Source organism: Heterodontus francisci, chromosome 8, assembly GCF_036365525.1.
Source record: "Heterodontus francisci isolate sHetFra1 chromosome 8, sHetFra1.hap1, whole genome shotgun sequence".
Lineage (NCBI taxonomy): Eukaryota > Metazoa > Chordata > Chondrichthyes > Heterodontiformes > Heterodontidae > Heterodontus > Heterodontus francisci.
In genome coordinates, this window is record NC_090378.1 from 75,541,898 (window position 1) to 75,562,901 (window position 21,004).

At 42.7% G+C, this 21,004-nt stretch overlaps 1 protein-coding gene across 1 annotated transcript in view; it reads left to right on the forward strand.

Moving 5' to 3' along the window:
• The window catches only part of LOC137372919 (cytosolic phospholipase A2-like), a 170,760-nt gene that overhangs the window by 101,656 nt on the left and 48,100 nt on the right, over positions 1–21,004 (forward strand). The window contains exons 9-12 of the mRNA XM_068037390.1: positions 269–491; positions 8,542–8,656; positions 9,962–10,099; positions 12,768–12,863. Coding sequence (XP_067893491.1) covers positions 269–491; positions 8,542–8,656; positions 9,962–10,099; positions 12,768–12,863 — 572 coding nt within the window. The remainder of the gene's footprint in view (positions 1–268; positions 492–8,541; positions 8,657–9,961; positions 10,100–12,767; positions 12,864–21,004) is intronic.

Genomic DNA, 21,004 nt, shown 5'->3' on the forward strand with positions numbered 1-21,004 from the left:
TGAAATGCAGTCCAATCACATTGTAACAACTGACTGCCCAGGAAATCCCTCAGATTTGCTCCAAGATCCAGAGCCCAGGAACTCAGAAGTATGTTACGTGATGTAACATGTTGAGTAATTTTTTTTTTTTTAAAGTCTTGGGTATCTATTTCCATTTGCTTTCTTTGGGATGGATGGGGCCAGAGAGGGAATTGCCACTTTGCAGAGTGCCAACACTGAAAGGCATTGATATTATTCTTTTGTTTACACATCTTCCCTTCTCAATCAGGTACATGTCAACATTGTATTCTCACCCTGAATTTCCAAAAAAAGGACCTGGTGAGATCAACAAAGAGCTGATGGAAAATGTCAGCTATAGTCCGATGTTCCTACTGACCCCCCAGAAGATCAAACGTTATGTTGAGGCACTGTGGATGAAGAAGAGGTCAGGGCAGCCTGTCACCTTTACCGATGTGTTTGGGATGCTCATTGGCGAAACACTGATTCAAAATGTAAGTTGAGAATATTTCCAGTTTTGCAGTATCGAAGCACATAGCCCTGATGATTACAGTGGTATTTTTATGACGGAACAAAAGTTTCAGCAGGAAAGGCACCAGCAGAATACAAAAGGTTATTCTCCTAAAGAAGATCCCAAATCTAATGACTTTTCTAAAACTGGAATAAATCTCATATCCAAAGTTACTGGTTGTATTCTGCATTTATTAAGCCTACACTTTGTGTATTAAAACAGTTAAGAATTAATTGCTAAATCTTTGTATTATTACATCTGTAGGCTGTTGTTAAACAAGTCTGCAGACCCACATGTGCTGAGTGAGAAGTAGTTTGGTTTTATATATTTCTATGAATTGATTGATAATGTTGCATGTTCCTTGAACCTCTGTGTTACTATAGACTGTATACAAAGACGGACCACATCAGATGGGATCAGGAATGCAATATTGTGGGTTCTTTATTGAGTAATGGTAGAGCAGCTAGTACATTGAGATATTCACTGTACAGGTGTTTCTTCAAGACTGTCAAGCTCTCAGAATCATGTGGTGTATTACATCATGGCTAACATGATCTTGTAGCCACACATCTTAAAGGTGTACATACAAAACAGATAAGAACTTTGCATTGTGTATTAAGTAAGAGGGAGCTGACCCTCTAAGAGTTGCTGGGTCTGATAAATGAATCTCAGATGATGTAGCTCTGACAGGGAAATTGCCTCAATTGCCCCACCACCTCTTCCTCACCTGACTGAAAATACTCATACCAGGCATTTAGCCTGCTTTTAGTTCCTCTTGCTGAGAGACATGTGCAATGATATAGCTGAATAAGCATGTCGTGCAAAAGGCAAGGCTGAAGTACTTGCAACCATCTTCAGCCAGCAATGCCAAGTGGATGATCCATCTCAACTTCCTGCTAAGGTCCCCACTGTGAGATGCCAGTCTTCCGACAATTCGATTCACTCCACATGATATCAAGAAATGGCTGAACGCACTGGATACAGCAAAGATTATGGGCCCTGACAACATCCTAGCTGTAGTACTGAAAACTTGTGCTCCAGAAAAAGCAGAACAAATCCAATCTAGCCAATTAATGCCCCATCAGTCTAATCTCAATCAGTGATGGAAGGTGTCATAGACAGTGCTATCAAGAGGCACATACTAAGCAACAACCTGCTCACCAATGGTCAGTTTGGGTTTCGCCATGGCACTCAGGTCCAAACCTCATTACAGTCTTGGTCCAAACATGGACAAAAGAGCTGAACTCCAGAGGTGAGGTGAGAGTGACTGTCCTTAACATCAAGGGAGCATTTGACCAAGTGTGGCATCAAGGAGCCCTAGCAAAATTGAAGTCAATGGGAATCGGAGGAAAAACCTCCACTGGTTGGAGTCATATCTAGCACAAAGGAAGATGCTTATGGTTGTTGGAGGCCAATCATCTCAGCTCCAGGACATCACTGCAGGCATTCCTCAGGGTAGTGTCCAAGGCCCAACATCTTCAAAGGCTTCATCATTGCCCTTCCCTCCGACATACAGTCGGAAGTTCACTGATGATTGCACAGTATTCAGTATCATTTGTAACTCCTTAGATAACGAAGCAGTCTGTGTCTGCATGCAACCAGACCTGGACAACATTCAGGCTTGGGCCGATAAGTGGCAAGTAACATTAGGGCCACAAAAGTGCTAGGCAATGACCATCAACAGAGATTCTAACCATCATCTTTGGCCTCCTTATCTCGAGAGACAATGGATACGCGCCTGGAGGTGGTCAGTGGTTTGTGAAGCAGCGCCTGGAGTGGCTATAAAGGCCAATTCTAGAGTGACAGGCTCTTCCACAGGTGCTGCAGAGAAATTTGTTTGTCGGGGCTGTTGCACAGTTGGCTCTCCCCTTGCGCCTCTGTCTTTTTTCCTGCCAACTACTAAGTCTCTTCTAACCATCTCCTCTTGACATTCAATAGCATTACCATCACTGAATCCCCAACTATCAACATCCTGAGGGTTACTATTGACTAGAAACTTAACTACACCAGCCATATAGGCCAGGATTTTATCCAGGTGACGGGGGTCTTGACCTTCGGCAAAATCGCCGGCAAGAACCCTATGTCGCCCCTTCTGTGGGAGGCTGTTGGGCACTTAAGTGGACAGCGGGGGGCCTTCCACAGGCTCAAGGGCACTGGTGACGGAAGTCCCGCCCTCTGAGAGCTGCCAGCCAATCAGAGGCTGGCAGCTCTTTAACTGAGCAGTGCCAGCGTGAAGGTGATGGCTGCTGCAGGTGGAGCATCCACCCAAGGCCTCGGAGCAGTGCTGGACCCAGGCCACAGGTAGGTCAGGGTGGGAGGGGTCTTGCAGGATGGGAGTGGTGTGGAAGGGGGTGTAGGGGGGTCAGCAGTAAGGGCAGGGGGGTGGCTCTCAGCGGTCCTCCCCCTCCTGATGTCAGGCCCTTGTTCAGGTACTAAATGCCTTTTAACTAGGAACCCCCCCCCATCCCCTGCCCTCCACATGCCTCTGGAGCCAGAAAGCAACACGCACGTTTCTTTTTGCTGTGCTTGCCGTGGGGCGACAGGCCCACCCGCCGCTGGGCTAATTGTGGCGGTGGTGGATGAGTCCCTTAATTGGGCATTAATGACCCACTTAAGGGCCTCAATTGGCAATGGAGTGGGAAGGCTGTTGACAGACCTTCCCACCCTGGACTTCATTTTGGCAGGGTCCCCACCCTCCACCATCCGATTATACGCTCTCCCCGCCTCCAAACTCGCCGCTGGGGAGAGCATAAAATTCCCCCCATAAATTCTGTGGCTACAAGAGCAGGTCAGAGACTGGGTATTCTGCGGTGTGTAACTCACCTCCTGACTCCCCAAAGCCTGTCCACCATCTGCAAGGCACAAGTGAGTGTGATGGAATACTCTTCACTTGCCTGTTTGGGTGCAGCTCCAACAACACTCAAGAAGCTTGACACAATCCAAAACGAAGCAGCCCACTTGATCGGTACCCCATTTACCACCTTAAACATTCATTCCTTTGACCACTGGCACACAGTGGCAGCAGTGTGTACCAATTGCAAGATGCGCTGCAGCAACTTGTCAAGGCTCTTTCGACAGCACCTTCCAAACCCACGACTTCTACCACCTTGAAGGACAAGGGCAGCAGATACATGGGAACACCACCACCTACAAGTTCCCCTCCAAGCCACACACCATGCTAACTTGGAACTATACCGCCGTTCCTTCACTGTTGCTCGGTCAAAATCCTGGAATTTCCTCTATTAGCACTGTGGGTGTGCATACCCCACATGGACTGCAGTAGTTCAAGAAGGCAGCTCACCATCACCTTCTCAAGGCAATTAGGGGTGGGCAATAAATTCTGGCCTAGCCAGTGACACCCACATCCAAAGAACAAATAAAAAGAAATGCTGTGGTCTGGGCATTATTAAGGTTATAATACAAAGCTATTTTTGGGAGCACCAAATGGTGAATAGTGCAGGGAGTTTTAAAAAATAAATATTTGTGGTGTTTTCAATCTTTTGCACTGAGATTGTGAGAAGAGTTTCAAACCTGAGAATCAGATAGGAAAAGGTAGACTATTGCTGAGTTAAACAGACAGAGTAGGTCCTTAACATGAGCTCAGTTTAACAGCAGCGTCATATCTTTGGTGGGGGAGAGCTGATGGAATAACTAAATATGGACAGGGAAGCCTAACTTAGGCTATAGTTATATATTGATACAGATAACATCTGTATCCTTTCATCAGTAAATCTGCAGCAATGGAATTTGGCAAGCAATCAGAGCTTTCTTATGTTCTGACTAAAGATAATCAAAGTATTTTATGCTATCAGATTTGCAGTATTACTAGAAACCATGTGTTGAGCTAAGATGGTAATGACAGAATGTGTGGATAATTTTGAAATGTGCACATAGACCTGAGGAACCCGGGAGACCGAAGATAAATCGAGCTTGGTGGTTGTCTTATTGCATGCAGTCTGCATCTTGTGACCTTGAGTGGCTTAATCTATGCAGTATTGAATTGCAGAAGCATTCCTGAGAGAAGACCTCATTGGTAGACAGGAATGTGCAATCTCCGAAACGATGCTCTGTTTCACCTATATCCCTGCTCTGTCAGCCCATTGAGCCAGAGCCAGGCCTGATCCATTCACAACTCTTCAGCAGAAGACATACTGTAAAAACTGTGCACTGCCAACTGATGGCTGGAACTTCTTTCCCTGCCAGAAACTAATGCTTTGGGCTCACTTGGAAATAAAAACTCAACTCTTGCTCATGTACTGGCATTGTTGCAGGAACGGAGGTTTATTTTCATTTTTTGTTGATTGACTTTCATTGTAAGTGCTTTCAGCTCAGTCATTTACACCATGGCATACAAGGAAATTTTACACAAAGAGCCCCTGAATTGGAGTGATGCAACTATCCCATATTGTGGTAAATTGTGGGTTGAGACCAGATCTCAGCCTTGCCTTTGTGTAAATGCTACACAGAGGCCAATCAGAGCCAGGAGTAAGTGTAGGAACCAGTCAATTAATGAATCAGCCTGATGTCAGTGAATGGTAGCGGGAGGGACAATGAGTCAGGATAGGAACCCAGAACCATTTAGTTAGCAGTTTGGGTTCATACAGTCAGTAACCAGTCAGGAGATGAGCCTGGTTAAAAAAAAAAGAATCAGCCAGTTAATGGGGTTAGCATAGAATCACAGAACTATTACAGCGCAGAAGGAGGCAATTCAGCCCATCGTGTCCACACTGGCTCTCTGAAAGAGCAGTTCCCTCAGTCCCATTCCACTACCTTCTCCCCATAACCCTGCACATTCTTTCTTTTCATATAACTGTCTAGTTCTCTTTTGAAGGCTTCAATTGAACCTGCCTCCACCACTTTCTCAGGCAGCGCATTCTAGATCTTAACTGCTCGCTGCGTGAAAAAGAGTTTCCTCATGTCACTTTTGCTTCTCTTACCAAATAGGAGTGGCAACAGTTTCTCTCTGTCCACTCTCTCCAGACCCCTCATGATTTTGAATACCTCTATCAAATCACCTCTCTCCCTTCTCTTCAAGGAAAACAGCCCTAACTTCTCCAATCTATCTTCATAACTGAAATTCCTCATCCCTGGAGCCATTCTCATGAATCTCTTCTGTACTCTCTCCATTCACAAATTAGTTCAAGACCCACTTGGCAGATCCCAACCTGGCCTAGAGTTTCAGTCTGGCCTTATAGGAGCAGAGCCTCGACCTGCCTCAAACAAGGCCATTGATGCTGGAGGGGGTAAGGTAGATTTCCCATATTGTCTGATCACTCAGAGGTCTGCCAAAGTGGTAGCAGCCAGTATGCTTCAGGAAACTTGATAATTGAAGAGAATCCTGAAGTGATTTGCAGCCAACGGAGAGCAATCACAGAGCAGGATTTTCCCTGCATGCTTCTGAACCCTGCCATCAGAGTAAATGATGGTCAGAATCCTGCACTATGTTGGAAACAGTCACTCAATGTGATTTTCTCTGGAGCAGCCAATTAATGGCCAGAGGGCGGGCTCACCATCCAATTAAAGATGGAGGGTGGGCTTTTGAAGCTGGATGGCCAATCAGAAGACTTTCAGCTTGACAGCAGCAGCAGGATGCCATGGCAGGTAAGTGGGGGAGAGGGCCACTTCAAAATTTTCAAACTTCAAATTAAAAATGGCCTTTGCAGCCAGGCCACCACTGCTGGGGGGAGCCCCTCTACAGGCCGGCCTTTGGCTACTGCTGCATCCAGGCAGGCAGGGAGGGCCTTTAAGCCTGCCTGGAGCGCTGGCCCCCACGGTCTGTCACCGAAAGGCCACCTGCAGGCAGCTAAACTGACCCCTGCCGCCTCCAGGAACCTGGCTTTAATAGACCTTTAAATGGCTCAATGAGCTACCCACCACGTGCAGGCGGGTAGCCATGCCATCCCCCATCGTACTTCTGGAAAAATGATCGGGGGGGGGGTGGGATGAAGTCAGGAAAGCAGCATGCAATCCGGTGGCATGGAATTCTGTACCTGCAAGCCTCTGTTCCCAGTCCCAGCGGGCTTGAAAATCAAACCCGCCATTGTTATGCAAGTAAATGTAGCTGCCAATTTGAGCACAACAAGGTCCCACTAACAGCAATGAGATGAATGACCAGTTAATCTGTCTTGATGGTATCTGTTAAAGGATGAAAGAAAGAAATGCATTTATATACCACTTTTCATGACCTCGGGATGTCCCAAAGTGTGTTACAGCCAATTAAGTTCTTTTGAAATGTACTCATTGTTGTAATGTAAGAATGTTGGCCAGCAGACTGGGAGAACACCTTGCTGTCCTTTAAACAGTGTCATGGAATATTTTATATCTGCCTTAGAGTTACAAACTCATCTTTACTAGTTTGAGCCTTTGGTTCCCTTGTCCTGCTCTTGTGTTTTAATTTGTGGTGATTTGCCTTTTCTGTGCTGTTTATTTTTGTCTACATTTAAAAAGTATCCTCCAAATTAAAGGCTGCTTAACGCGTTTGGTTAGTTTAGTAGAATTAAATTGTTTGTGGTTTAGTGTTGCCATTAGTGAATTAAGCTGGTCTGGGCTCATGGCACCTAGTACCCCAAGTCTACTGGCTCATTGTCTAATTCAAGCTAAGGTCCATCGGCCATTTGTGGCCTGTGAGCCCTGGCAATCTTGCCCACAAATCCCCAGAGAACTCAAATTCTATTGACATTTACATTTTTTACTCACTGGTTTGTCTGCTTTGAAATTTATACTGCTGTAGGTTTAGAAAGGGTTTTTGTTTCAATGGCTAATTAATCGTATATCAGAGTAGAAAGATTTGTTGACATAAGTAAGTTGAGACATGCATCAATTAATAGGAACATGGTTTAATATAAGGGTCTGAAAGGGTTAGTGTTCCAGACAGTGAAAGTAACACCTTCCACTGTGATGATTATGTAAGAGGGCACATGCTTGGGAGAAGCAAGAAGCATCATGAGTAGCAGAAGTTTACGGAAAGTGTACATAGTTCATGTCAATACAATAAATGAGTTACTCTTTAGATTTACGACAACTCCGAGATCTCTGTAAAACAAATTCAACCAAGCATCTAAAATGCTAGCAACAATATGCAATGCATGGTACACAGTTAAGTAGGCTGTAAAAAGAAACAATTTAGGCGCCTCTAGTCCAGTCCAGATTGCTGTGTTACTGGTCTGTTTTGCAATCAAATTGTAAGGTGAATTTGTTTCTCCGCTATCCCCCACCAACAATTAGCAAATATATCAGAAAGTTTATAAGCACGCTTCTCAGTGTGCTTTATTTTACTCACATTAAAATATTTATCCAGTAAGTACACAGAGGAAGCACAACATCCTGTTTCACAGCAAGGTGCTTGTTTAAAGTCCAGTAGATAGTCAAGAAATGGAAGGTATTTATCTGTGTCCCTTTTTCAGCAGCACACAGGCAGAATGCAGATTTCTTTTATTTTCTAATTTTCTCCCCTTTCCTCTCCTTTCTCTCTCCCTTCCCAAAGACTCTGGCTGAGAAACAATTCCACGAGTACCATCCTGCACCTCACCTGAGTACTTATTCTTCATGTGCGAGTCAAGACAGCACCAATTGGCAGACAGTGAGAAATTCCCAAATAGCTCACATAACTCAGACCTTTGACACTGGGAACAGTTTTGTGGCTCTTTTCTGCACTGCCTCCAGGACTGAAATCACCATTATTTCCTCATATATTTTGTTTGTCACTCACCCTCATGTGACCTTCAGCCAAAGGGTAGAAGGTACACGAGCTGTAGGCACACTCTGTGTTGGCTGATGAGAGATAAATTGTCAGGAAAAACTGACTGAGACTGACATTGAGGGAAAATTATTGAAGGACAGAAAGGTTGATTTACAAGAGAAGAAATTTAATTGCTGAAACCCCAGAATTTAGTGTACTGCTCAGTTGTTAGGGCTTGAAGTGGAGAATATGGCATTCAAATCATTGGTCAATAGGGTATCCAGTTTTAACTGTGCAAAGTACTTAATTGCAACAAATGTTTTTAAGTTATATTCCACTATCTGTTGTATTGCAGAGAATGAACTTTAAGATGAGCGAGATGAAAGACAAAATAAATGAAGGCCATTGTCCTATGCCTTTATTCACCTGTCTACATGTAAAGCCTGATGTGTCTGAGCTCATGTTTGCGGGTAAGTTCATTTTTCTTTTTATGAACAATTGTTGTTGAGTTATTCCAACAATTAGAGTTTGGAAATCCATACAGGTTTGCATCCCAGAATCAACGAGGAGCTGCTTTTCACTCCCAGGCTTGGTTGCCAATCTATACTTTGTCATTTGGGCAGTCTATGGGTGTTTTTGTGTGTGTGTGCGCTTCTTCCTTTTATTGATTTATTTCTGGCATTTTATTTATTACTATTCCTTGTTTTTCTTCTGTATTCATCGTTTCTATTTATTCACTTTTTCTGGTGCAAGACTATTTGTTTAAGTCCATGCCAAAATGGAGAGAACCATGCATTTGATCCCCAAAGTGGCAAAATAAAATCCTCAAATCATGTATAATAAAAATATAGGTCAGAAGTTTCCTCCTTGGACGCAACCCAGACATTAGACCTGAAAACGCCCCCAAGTTGCATGCATTTTGCCAATGTCAAGTTAGGTCCAAGTATCCACCCAGCTGCATAGAATAGGTCGACCTTAAAATGGTGTAAATGGTCATAAATCAGCGTAAACAAGAAAACGCTGAACTTTCACCTGTCTGTTTCTTCTTTGAGCCTTGTTTTTTTAACTCACTTGTGCATGATTAATAGTAATCAGGCACAGTCTGCTTAGGAAGCATTTTTATAATTTGACATGTATTATGACATAAAAATCTGTTAAAAGGATTGGAAAATGCAGAGCGGGTTTCGATCAGGATAAATATTTTAAAACATGCAAAAAATTGCATTTAAAAGATTAGAGAAATGACTTTGTTTTCTACTGGTCCTTAAAAATCTGGCCACATTGTTGAGAGAGCCCCCCCATTCACCCCGAGGAAGCTCATTTGGAGGATACTCGCATTTGAGAGTTGGGGGCATGGTCAGTTTTGTGGGCAGGGATTTGTTCAGATAGAGGGTTTAATGGAGAGATGTAACAGATCAAGGAAACTTGGGTGTATTGTAATTATATTTGTGTTTCAACTTCTTATTTGTTAGTTTGATTTTATGGGGCCTCTGGTTTTGAAAAGACCTCTTTTGGAGGATAAATCCAGAATCAGAATATGAGACTGATCAGTATCAACCACTAGGAGGCACGCACAAATTAATGTGAACTTGGTTTTCAATTTCATATGAGGCCCTGAAACACCATGTTAATGTCTATGTGGCCACAAAGATAGTACATCCTGACATCGAACATATTCTCCCATGCTTAGAATTTATGAGTCAGTGAAATTGTCTTGAACAAACAATCATTCGCACTTACTCTCCCTTCCTTGACTGTATTTCTTTAATTCACAGACTGGGTGGAGTTCAGTCCATATGAGATTGGAATGGCAAAATACGGAACATTCATGCATCCTTCCATCTTCGGCAGCAAGTTCTTCATGGGAACAGTGGTGAAAAAATATGAAGAGAATCCACTTCACTTCTTAATGGGTATTTTTCATCGAGGACTTCTCTGTAGATTAAACAAATAGAGTTGTCACCAATTACTGTTGATCTGGGCAGACCAAGTTTTAAAATTTCCAAATTTGTTAATCAGATCAAAAAAACTTTATAAATTAGTCCATTTTTACCACTTGTTTTGATCCCTGCAAAGCCTCTGCTTGTCCAACATCCATTCATGGACTAGCCACAATTTCCTCCAGTTAAGCTTTTGGAAGTTAACCCATCATTATCAGCTCCCACCATAAACTCTGTACCCTTTCCACCGATTCCATATCCCTCCCTAGCCACTATCTCAGGTTCAACAAGGCTGTTCACAATTTTGGCATCATATTTGACCTTGAACTGAACTTCTAACCTCATATCCTCTCCATCACAAATACTGACTGGTTTTGGATTGGGTGAGGAGTAAGGTGGGAGGAGGCTCATCTCGAATATAAACTTCAGCATAGATGTGTTGGACCAAATGGCCTGTTTCTGTGCTGTTGAATTCTGTGTAATTCTATGTTAAAGGTGTCATATAAATGCATGTTATTGTAATATTTTATTCAAATAACAGCAGCTCTGGCAATGTGACATTCCTTTAGTACTGCACTGAGGTGTCAACCTAGATCATGTGCTCAAGCCCATAGTGGAGCATGAACCTCCTGCTACGGAGTCAGGAGTGCTACCAAGTGAGCCAAATGTGTGGGGTCAGAAGAGAGCCTTTTTATTTGGCATTTATCTGTATCTTGTACAATAATGACCTTAAATATCAATCTGTTGCTACCTTACTGTCAAACTTGTTGAGAGGTTATGATGTGTGATGTTACAACGTTCAGGTCTGCTATAGATATTCTCTCAGGTTTAGTGATGTTGGTCACTCCTATAAGCAGTTCCTGCATTTTCATTGAGGAATGCCCCCATGTTGCCCACTATTTAATTGTACAGTAGTATAACTAGGGCACATAATGATAGTTGCACCTTTTAATCTAAGCTAAATATTGTGTCTTTCACACTCGCATATGTCCAACCTTTTAGTAGGTAGATTGACTTTAGTAAGGCCAGGCTAAATGCGAATCGGTAACCTGCTTAATTTTACAGACTGTAAATTCACTTCATTCACTTAACTTTAAAACCCTCTTTATAAATAAGAAAAATAATAAATTATCACTATTCGGGACAAAGCAGTCCACTTGATCGACATTGCGTTCTCTATCTTAAACATCAAATCCCTCTGCCATTGGCACACTGTGGCAGCAATGTGTACAATTTACAAAATGCACTATAGCAACTCACCAAGGCTTCTTCAGCAGCATCTCCCAAATCCACGACTTGCACAATCTAGAAGGACAAGACCAGCGGGTTCATGGGAACACGATCACCTCCAAGTTCCCCTCCAAGTTGCACATGATCCTGACTTGGAAATGTGTTGCCGTCCCTTCATTGTTGCTGGATTAAAATCCTGGAATTTGCTACCAAAAAGCAGCATGGGAGCACCTTTGCAGCATTTGAAGAAGGTAACTTCTCAAGGGGAGCAAATGCCGGCCTTGCCAGTGACACCCACAGTCCAAGAATTAATTTTTTTAAAACCTACAGCTCTGTCCCAATGAGCGGATTAAAAGTATTTGCTTGTAGTCCATCTTAACATTGAAACAGAACAAGACTTGAATATTTTGGTAGGCACTGGTCTTACAATATACTCCCTCGCTTTTCTCTCACTGGATCATCCTGACTAACCACCACATCTTCCACCTATTCTTGGACTGGAAATTAGCAGCTGACCTGGGATTGGCCAGTTGAGCTGCCACTTCCTCCGCCCTTGAGTGTAGGTACAGGAAACCACATTCTGCTATTCACAAAATGAATGGGACCATCTTCAAAAAATGGGGGCAATTTCGCCTGAGCGAGAGCATAAAATGGGCAGTAAGAATTCAACCATCCATTGTGCACCTCTCCCCATTCTCATGTCTATTGAAGTCAATTTACTTTTATTGATTCAGTTCACAGTTACAACATTTGGCAAACTGATCTGTCTAGTCTTAATATACATCTCCTTCCTCCTAATCATATGGCTGCAATGGTAGTTTTAATCTCTCATGAGCTGAATTTAACTTCAAGGTAACACTTTTTTAATATAAATCACAGCAAGATAATAAGGTAGTAGCCCCCACCAGCCAGAGAACTCCAACATTAATAAAATTTTTGATTTAACTGCACTATTGCTTTAATCTGTGCCAGTAATAGGGAAGAATGAGCATTTCCCTCCCTTTCCCCTTCCATCCGATGAATCTCAGGCATTTATTACTGAGATTAAATTCCTGGAACTCAGTAGTTGGCAGTCAAACAATGATGATAAAAAAAATATCAGTTGAACATTTATATGCATTTTAAATCACATCTGAACGTCAGATAACCAAACCCATGCAGCTTCATTCCACTAGATAACTTCATTGGGTGTGCAAAGGACATTGTCCTCATTGATTAACACTTGCTACCTGCAATTGGATTACAGTGAGATTTGTATTTTAGGAGGTTAAGACCAAAGACATCAATTCATCCGACTTTATCTGATGGTCTGTGTAACTTGTAGTTAAGTCAAATGACCTACCTTGGTTTCTGATATGGAACAGGGTCTCCTCTGATTCATTTTCATTTTTTCTCCCTATTTCATTGTTAGGCATTTGGGGCAGTGCATTTTCCATATTATTCAACCGAGTGCTTGGAGTTACCAGTTCCAACAACCAAGGCTCCACCACCATGGAGGAAGAGCTAGGTACTGTACCCTTCTACGTTATTTAATCATTAATATTATGCCTTCAAACCATGCTATTGTACTGCTATTCCCACTTTTCTCTGTGGGGGGGGCCCTCCAAATATTTATACGCTACCAGGTTTTCAATTTAATCATTTACATTTCAAAAAAAAATTATTTTTTTTAACTAAAATTGAATGTGTTAATAGAAGCATTGTACTATATTAATTATATTACTGCTTTATATTAATCATAAGGAAATATTAGAATTTTTCACTTTTCATATTGCAGCAATATTATTCCAGTAAAGTTAGGGAAAGAGGCAATTAAAGCTCAGCAGTTCAACTAGACATTGTGACATTTACACAAATTCTGGTGTGGTGTGGAACTAAATCAATCAGGTTTTGCTGATGCTTCCATCAGTGTAAACTTATTGTAATGTGGATTAGGTTGAACTTATTTTAACCTCCATTCCTTTTTCACATTGTACTAATGTCATAAAATGTTATGAACTGTTCTGTTGAACACCAATAAGGAAGATGGTGGACTTATCCTGAAGATAAGGACTAATCAGAGGGAGCTGGAGTCACCCAAATGTTGCTAAAGTGTGACCATTTACAGATAAGGAGGCCAAGTAAAGAGAGGATAAAGATAAGTATGGGGCGAAAGAAAAACATTCATCAAATTCAACAGGCACAAATTTGAAGCAATGACCCTCCCTAACTTGTATGACTCCGCTATTGAATGGAATGTCTTACTGGGCCACCAAGGGAGACCTGAGCAGGGAAGGAACTGAAGGAAACAATCATCCCATGGTTTTAGGATTTTAAATTATTCAAGCAATCTCTTGACACCCGATTGTCTTTTGCTCCTACTTCCCCTTCACCAGTGTTTGAATTTCTTTATTTGAAGAGCTTTTGTCACGACACACTTTCCATTCGAAGTTCTAACAGGAACAACTTTTGTAAAACCTAGGATTGCATGGTCAGGTGCGGGTTGTGATCATGCCCGCCTGCTCCAATTGGTCAGGAAAACCTGAAGTGGGATGCAAATGCCATAGCTGAGTTAAAGAGCTATGGCAAAACATGCTCCACAATCTTTCAGGTTTCTGATCTGCTGCCAGCCTTCCCTGCTGCAAGCAGCTCAAAAAGTTAAAATTCTTCCCTCAGAGTCTAAACCAGGAAATATAAATTGTAATATTTAATTCAATGTAAAACCGCGGGCTGAATTTTGAGGCTGACAGTGATGTCCTGCTGCCAGAGCCGAAAGCAGGAGCCGACTCCACTTCAGCTGGCAGTGGGACCCGAGGTAGCATGAGGCCACGGACAGGGCTGCTGTCTAATCAGAGGGCTGGAAGCTCAGCAGCGTCACCACTGCAACACCAAGGTGAGGGTACCTCAATAGCCAGGCTCCCTCAAAGAGGGGTAAGTGTGGTTCAGGGCAGCCGGGGCCAGGCAGGCCCCAACAATTAGTGGGGTGGGTGAGGGTCGTTGCACCCTCGCGACACCCATTGCCGTGAGGATGGCCATTGCCATGGTGGGGTGGGGCGGGGGGGCCTCCATGAGGACAACTCGGACAGCAACTTCCAGATTTCTGCATTTAACTGCATGTGTCCTGACACTGGAAGTTGCTGTCCGATTTACTCCACAATGAGAGTGAGTGCTGATAGTCTCACCATTATTCTTAAATGCAAAATCTGGGCCTTTGTATAAAGCAACTGACAGTAACTTGCCGGTAAGGAAAGAAAAATACAGAAATATGATGACAAATAGACAGGAAACTGATGACCTCACGAACTCCATGGAATCTTTGCAGGCATGTTCAAGTCTGCGGGGTTAGCTTTGGAAACCCTTTCTTTAGTTTCTCATCGTAAAACAGAAGAACCGGATACTTCTGACTACAAATCAACCAGTTGACTTGACTCATTTAGTTGTTTTTAGTGCTACAGGATGTCGCAAAAGGGAGACCTTTCATTTTTAGGGCAATTTTCCCATCACACAAGATTTCCCAAATGCATCCCATCCAGTGGAATGTGTTTGAAATGCTGTCATTTTTGCTATGTAGACAATGTAATGAAAAGCGCTGTGCTATATCCAGTCTCTTATAATTCTCCAGTCTGGAGACATATAAACAGTGACGCACATTGTTTATCTGCATCAGACAGCACATATTAATTTATAACGTCAATTTTTGGAGTGTTTCCTGTGTGCAAAATCATGTTTTATTAGCTCAGCGTGTGAAATTACACAGGGACCTCCAGTGAGGAAACACCTAAACTCTCATTCAAACTGAATTTTGATAGTTTCTGCAATTTTATAACAGCTCGATTGACAATTAAACAAAGTTGTGATCTTTATATTTTCAGAGTGAGTAAATGATTTGCCCTGCATGTTATTGAACCACACATTCCCTGTGTGTCCCAGGTTCAATCTTGGGTATGTGTTGAGTTAGTCGATATCAACTAAGGATTGTGAAAGGAGTGCTAGAAAGTATCTTTAGTGTCCCTAGGATGAGGAGGAGGATAATCAGTCAAGGTTCCCACTCTTTGTTGTGATCCAGAGATTCCTGTTTAAAAGTGCATGTGTTGTGGAATTCAGGTGAGGACTCCATCAGGTTCCAGTCTGGAGGCCCCCATAACAGAATAGCCAGGGGTTAAAAGAGGCCAGAATAGTACAGGATGCCATTCTAGTTTTTGACTTTTTTGGGTTACTTTGCAGCATTTATTCCAGATCTTCTTGTGCGATTACCAAATTAGATCTGTTTTCCTGTTTTGGTCATTTGATCTCACGTGAATAGCAAAAAGCTGTTTTGTGTTGTTTGAGTTCTAGGTCTTTTTGTACCTGACTTATTAGCACAAGATCCCATGCTAGCATTTCATTTTCACAGAATTGTTACAGTGCAGAAGGAGGCCATTCGGCCCATTGTGTCCGCACCAGCTCTCCAAAAGAGCAATTCCCTCCGTTCCATTCCCCTGCCTTCTCCCTGTAACCCGGCACATTCTTCCTTTTTATATAACTGTCTAATTCCCTTTTGAATGCTTCAATTGAACCTGCCTCCACCACATTTCAGGCAGCACATTCCAGACCTTAACCACTCGCTGCATGAAAAAGAGTTTCCTCATGTAATTTTTGCTTCTCTTACCAAATACTTTAAATCTGGGCCCTTTCATTCTCGATCCTTTCACAAGTGGGAACAGTTTATCTCTATCTACTCTGCCCAGACCCCTCATGATTTTGAATACCTCTATCAAATCACCTCTCTGCCTTCTCTTCAAGGAAAACAGTCCTAACTTCTCCAATTTATCTTCATACCTGAAGTTCCTCATCTCCGGAACCATTCTTGTGAATCTTTTCTGTACTCTCTCCAATGCCCACTCGTCTTTCCTACAATGTGGCACCCAGAACTGGACGCAGTACTCCAGCTGAGGTCAAACTCATGTCTTATACAAATTCAACATAACTTCCTTGCTCTTGTACTCTATGCCCCATTAATGAAGTCCAGGATACTGTATGCTTTATTAACCACTCTCTCAACCTGTCCTGCCACCTTCAATGACATATACAGCTAGGTCCCTTTGCTCCTGCACCCCCTTTAGAATTGTACTCTTTATTTTATATTGTCTCTCCATGTTCTTCCTTACAAAATGAATCACTTCACATTTCTCTGCATTAAACTTCATCTGTCACTTGTCTGGCCAGTCCACCAATTTGTCTACGTTCTTTTGACTTTCTCCACTATCCTCCTCACAGTTCACACTGTTTCGAAGTTTCATATCATCTGCAAACTTTGAAATTGTGCCTTTTCACCAAGGTCTAGATCACTAATATATATCAGGAAAAGCAAGGGTCCCAACACTTTACGTAAAGAATTCTGTGTATTCCATCAGTCATGCTGTTGTCACTATTTTCCACCCATGAGTCATGTTCCTATCACTCTTTCCTTATTGTTGCTGCCTTTGTTTCCCTTACTGAAATCCCCATCAGCTATTCTGCTCCTGATGCTTCATTACCAGATTCATGAAAATGATCCGCTCACTGATGAAACTGTACAAGTTGAGTTTACCTTCTTGAGATAAACTCTCTCCCCATCAACCAACAAAAGTCACCTCCAAATTCCTCATTCTAACACTTTGCTGGAGTGCCTTTCTGTGGGACAGCTAGGAGGTGGGAAGTTATATTCAAAAGAATCTAAACCCGAATACAGCAACACTGAAAGGAGCCGAGGAGTCTGAGTTAGCATTAAAAACATGAAATACGTACATATGTTAATGGGCGATCTTTAGATCCGAACCATTATTTTTGAAAAATCCACATTCCAACAGATACACAAATTGCTTATTTTTTCTGAAAAAATAATGGCCTGAATTCTGCAATCGGTGCTGAAGCAATGGTATGCTCTGCTGACCTAGAAGAAAGCTTCCCATAAAGATCTAGTGATCTCAATGGTTTGGATTTCCCTTTCCTGACATCAGTTTGAATCTGGTGCCAAATCAAGGAGATCTCCAGATGTCCAGCAGCAGTGATGTCATCAAGCAGGATAAGCAGCCAATCATATTGAAGTACTCTCGCAGTCAGCAAAACAGCAAGTAAAATACATTGAATTTTTCACTTTTAATTTAAATTTTTGCAGTGTGAAATGAATGACTGGGACATACACATGGGATTAAGGGACAAGCTGAAATATCAAACTTTAAAAAAAAAGAGATTTGAATTTTTTTATCTTGATGGAGAAATTTGACATTCTACAATTATAAAATTAGTTCTTTGGGGAAGTGAGGCTGCTCAGCAGTAATTATAAACCTAGTACGCCATTAAAAACCCAGTTGCACCTCATTCAACAAGTTGTCACATTTTCAAAAGTGTTTTACAGCGAGACGAATAATAAAAGGGCAAGTTCTCATCAATTCTATGATTTCTACTTGATTGCAGTCTGGGGGACTTCAAGAGCGCGCCCTGCAGGGAAATCATAGAATCACTGACAACTTCTGGATTTCCGTGTTTACCTGCACATGTGCAGCCTTCAGAAGTTGCTGTCAGTTTCAGTTGAGTAATGACAGCCACCGCTGACCATTTTGCCATCGTTGCTACCTCAAAATCCAGGCCAATAAATTGCTCTTTGATCCTACTATGAGTATAACCAAGTACTTATGAAATGCTAATGGTTGCAAGAGCAGAGTCAATGGTTACACTGAGAAAGGGGCACAAAGTCCTCCTTGCAGACTCAACTTTAATCACTGAGAATAGCCTGCAATCATTCAATGGCCTTGCACACACATGTATTGTCGCTGGCCAGAAACCAGTAAAAGAACTGACAGTACAGCTCTGGTCAGCTGGCGCATGTCTCACTTTGCAGTTTCTGTAGTATAGCAATGCCTAACTACACATTTGTTAGATCAGCCTGTGTGATTACATTAGCAGCTATGCATCAGTTGGCAGCTCAATTTTTCCTCTGTTGTTTAATGATCCCCTCGGTGTACACCCACATTTCCTTTGTCTCGTAGGAAGCCAACAATGATTACGAGCCTTAAGCAGAACTAATCAGTCTGCAGATAAATTGGTTGCTTTAATAGTAGTCCGCTGTGAACAATCAAGTATAGTTGGTGATTACAAAAAGCAACTGCAAAGAGCCAAGCTCAGCAATAAAGTAACACTTGAAATACTGAAAAGCTGAAATGATGACATGTCAGCACAAATTCCAGCAGATTTATGTTTGTATATGTTAGGGGTTGGTTTCTGAAATATCAACTTCCCCAATCAGGGTTTGGTTGCACCTTGCATCATTCTATGCTATGAAGTATTGAAGGTGCTCATAGTTTTATCTGATTTGTCTGAAGTGTGAGTGTATGGGCTGAAAGCAGCCCATCAACCTTGCAACATCAAGGGAAGTATTTTGAGATTCCTAGATGAGGTGCAGTCTACAATCTGAAGCAGTGACCTTTTAGTTTAAATAAAACATGGCCCTGTAAGTCTGTGAGAGTGTTGTACTGTGCAAATAGGTGTGGTAGTCTTTGAAATAAAGCAGATTCCTCAGAACAAAGAACAGGACAGCACAGGAACAGGCCATTCGGCCCTCCAAGCCTGCGCCGATCTTGATGCCCACCGAAACTAACACCTTCTGCACTTCCGGGGCCCATATCCCTCTATTCCCTTCCTATTCATATATTTGTCAAGATGTCTCTTAAACGTCGCTATCGTATCTGCTTCCACCATCTCCCCTGGCAGCAAGTTCCAGGCACTCACCACCCTCTGTGTAAAAAAACTTGCCTCGCACATCCCCTCTAAACTTTGCCCCTCACATCTTAAACCTATGTCCCCTAGTAACTGACTCTTCCACCCTGGGAAAAAGCTTCTGACTATCCACTCTGTCCATGCCGCTCATAACTTTGTAAACCTCTATCATGTCGCCCCTCCACCTCCGTCGTTCCAGTGAAAACAATCCGAGTTTTTCCAACCTCTCCTCATAGCTAATGCCCTCCAGACCAGGCAACATCCTGGTAAACCTCCTCTGTACCCTCTCCAAAGCCTCCACGTCCTCCTTCTAATGTGGCGACCAGAATTGCACGCAATATTCTAAGTGTGGCCTAACTAAGGTTCTGTACAGCTGCAACATGACTTGCCAATTTATATATTCTATGTCCCGACCGATGAAGGCAAGCATGCCGAATGCCTTCTTGACTACCATATCCACCTGCGTTGCCACTTTCAGTGACCTGTGGACCTGTACGTCCAGATCTCTCTGCCTGTCAATACTCCTAAGGGTTCTGCCATTTACTGTATACCTCCCACCTGCATTAGACCTTCCAAAATGCATTACCTCACAATTGTCCGGATTAAACTCCATCTGCCATTTCTCCGCCCAAGTCTCCAACCGATCTATATCCTGCTGTAGCCTCTGACAATCCTCATCATTATCCGCAACTCCACCAACCTTTGTGTCGTCCGCAAACTTACTAATCAGACCAGCTACATTTTCCTCCAAATCATTTATATATACCACAAACAGCAAAGGTCCCAGCACTGATCCCTGCGGAACACCACTAGTCGCATCCCTCTATTCAGAAAAACACCCATCCACTGTTACCCTCTGTCTTCTGTGACCGAGCCAGTTCTGTATCCATCTTGCCAGCTCAACTCTGATCCCGTGTGACTTCACCTTTTGCACCAGTCTGCCATGCGGGACCTTGTCAAAGGCTTTACTAAAGTCCATATAGACAACATCCACCGCCCTTCCCTCATCAATCATCTTCATCACTTCCTCAAAAAACTCAATCAAATTAGTAAGACACGACCTCCCCTTCACAAAACCATGCTGTCTCTCGCTAATAAGTTCGTTTGTTTCCAAATGGGAGTAAATCCTGTCCCGAAGAATCCTCTCTAATAGTTTCCCTACCACTGATGTAAGGCTCACGGGCCTATAATTTCCTGGATTATCCTTGCCACCCTTCTTAAACACAGGAACAACATTGGCTATTCTCCAGTCCTCTGGGACCTCACCTGCAGCCAATGAGGATGCAAAGATTTCTGTCAAGGCCCCAGCAATTTCTTCCCTTGCCTCCCTCAGTATTCTAGGGTAGATCCCATCAGGCCCTGGGGACTTATCTACCTTAATGCTTTGCAAGACACCCAACACCACCTCCTTTTTGATAATGAGATGACTGAGACTATCTGCACTCCCTTCCCTAGGCTCATCATCCACCAAGTCCTTCTCCTTGGTGAATACTGATGCAAAGTGCTCATTTAGCACCTCGCCCATTTCCTCTGGCTCCACGCATAGATTCCCATCTCTGTCCTTGAGTGGGCCAACCCTTTCCCTGGTTACCCTCTTGCTCTTTATATATGTATAAAAAGCCTTGGGATTTTCCTTAATCCTGTTTGCCAATGACTTTTCATAACTCCTTTTAGCCCTCCTAACTCCTTCCTACTGTCTTTATATTCCTCAAGTGCTTCATCTGTTCCTAGCCTTCCAGCCCTTACAAATGCTTCCTTTTTCTTTTTGACTAGGCTCACAATATCCCGTGTTATCCAAGCTTCCCAAAACTTGCCAAACTTGTCTTTCTTCCTCACAGGAACATGCTGGTCTGGATTCTAATCAGCTGACGTTTGAAAGACTCCCACATGTCAGATGTTGATTTACCCTCAAACAGTCGCCCCCAATCTAAATTC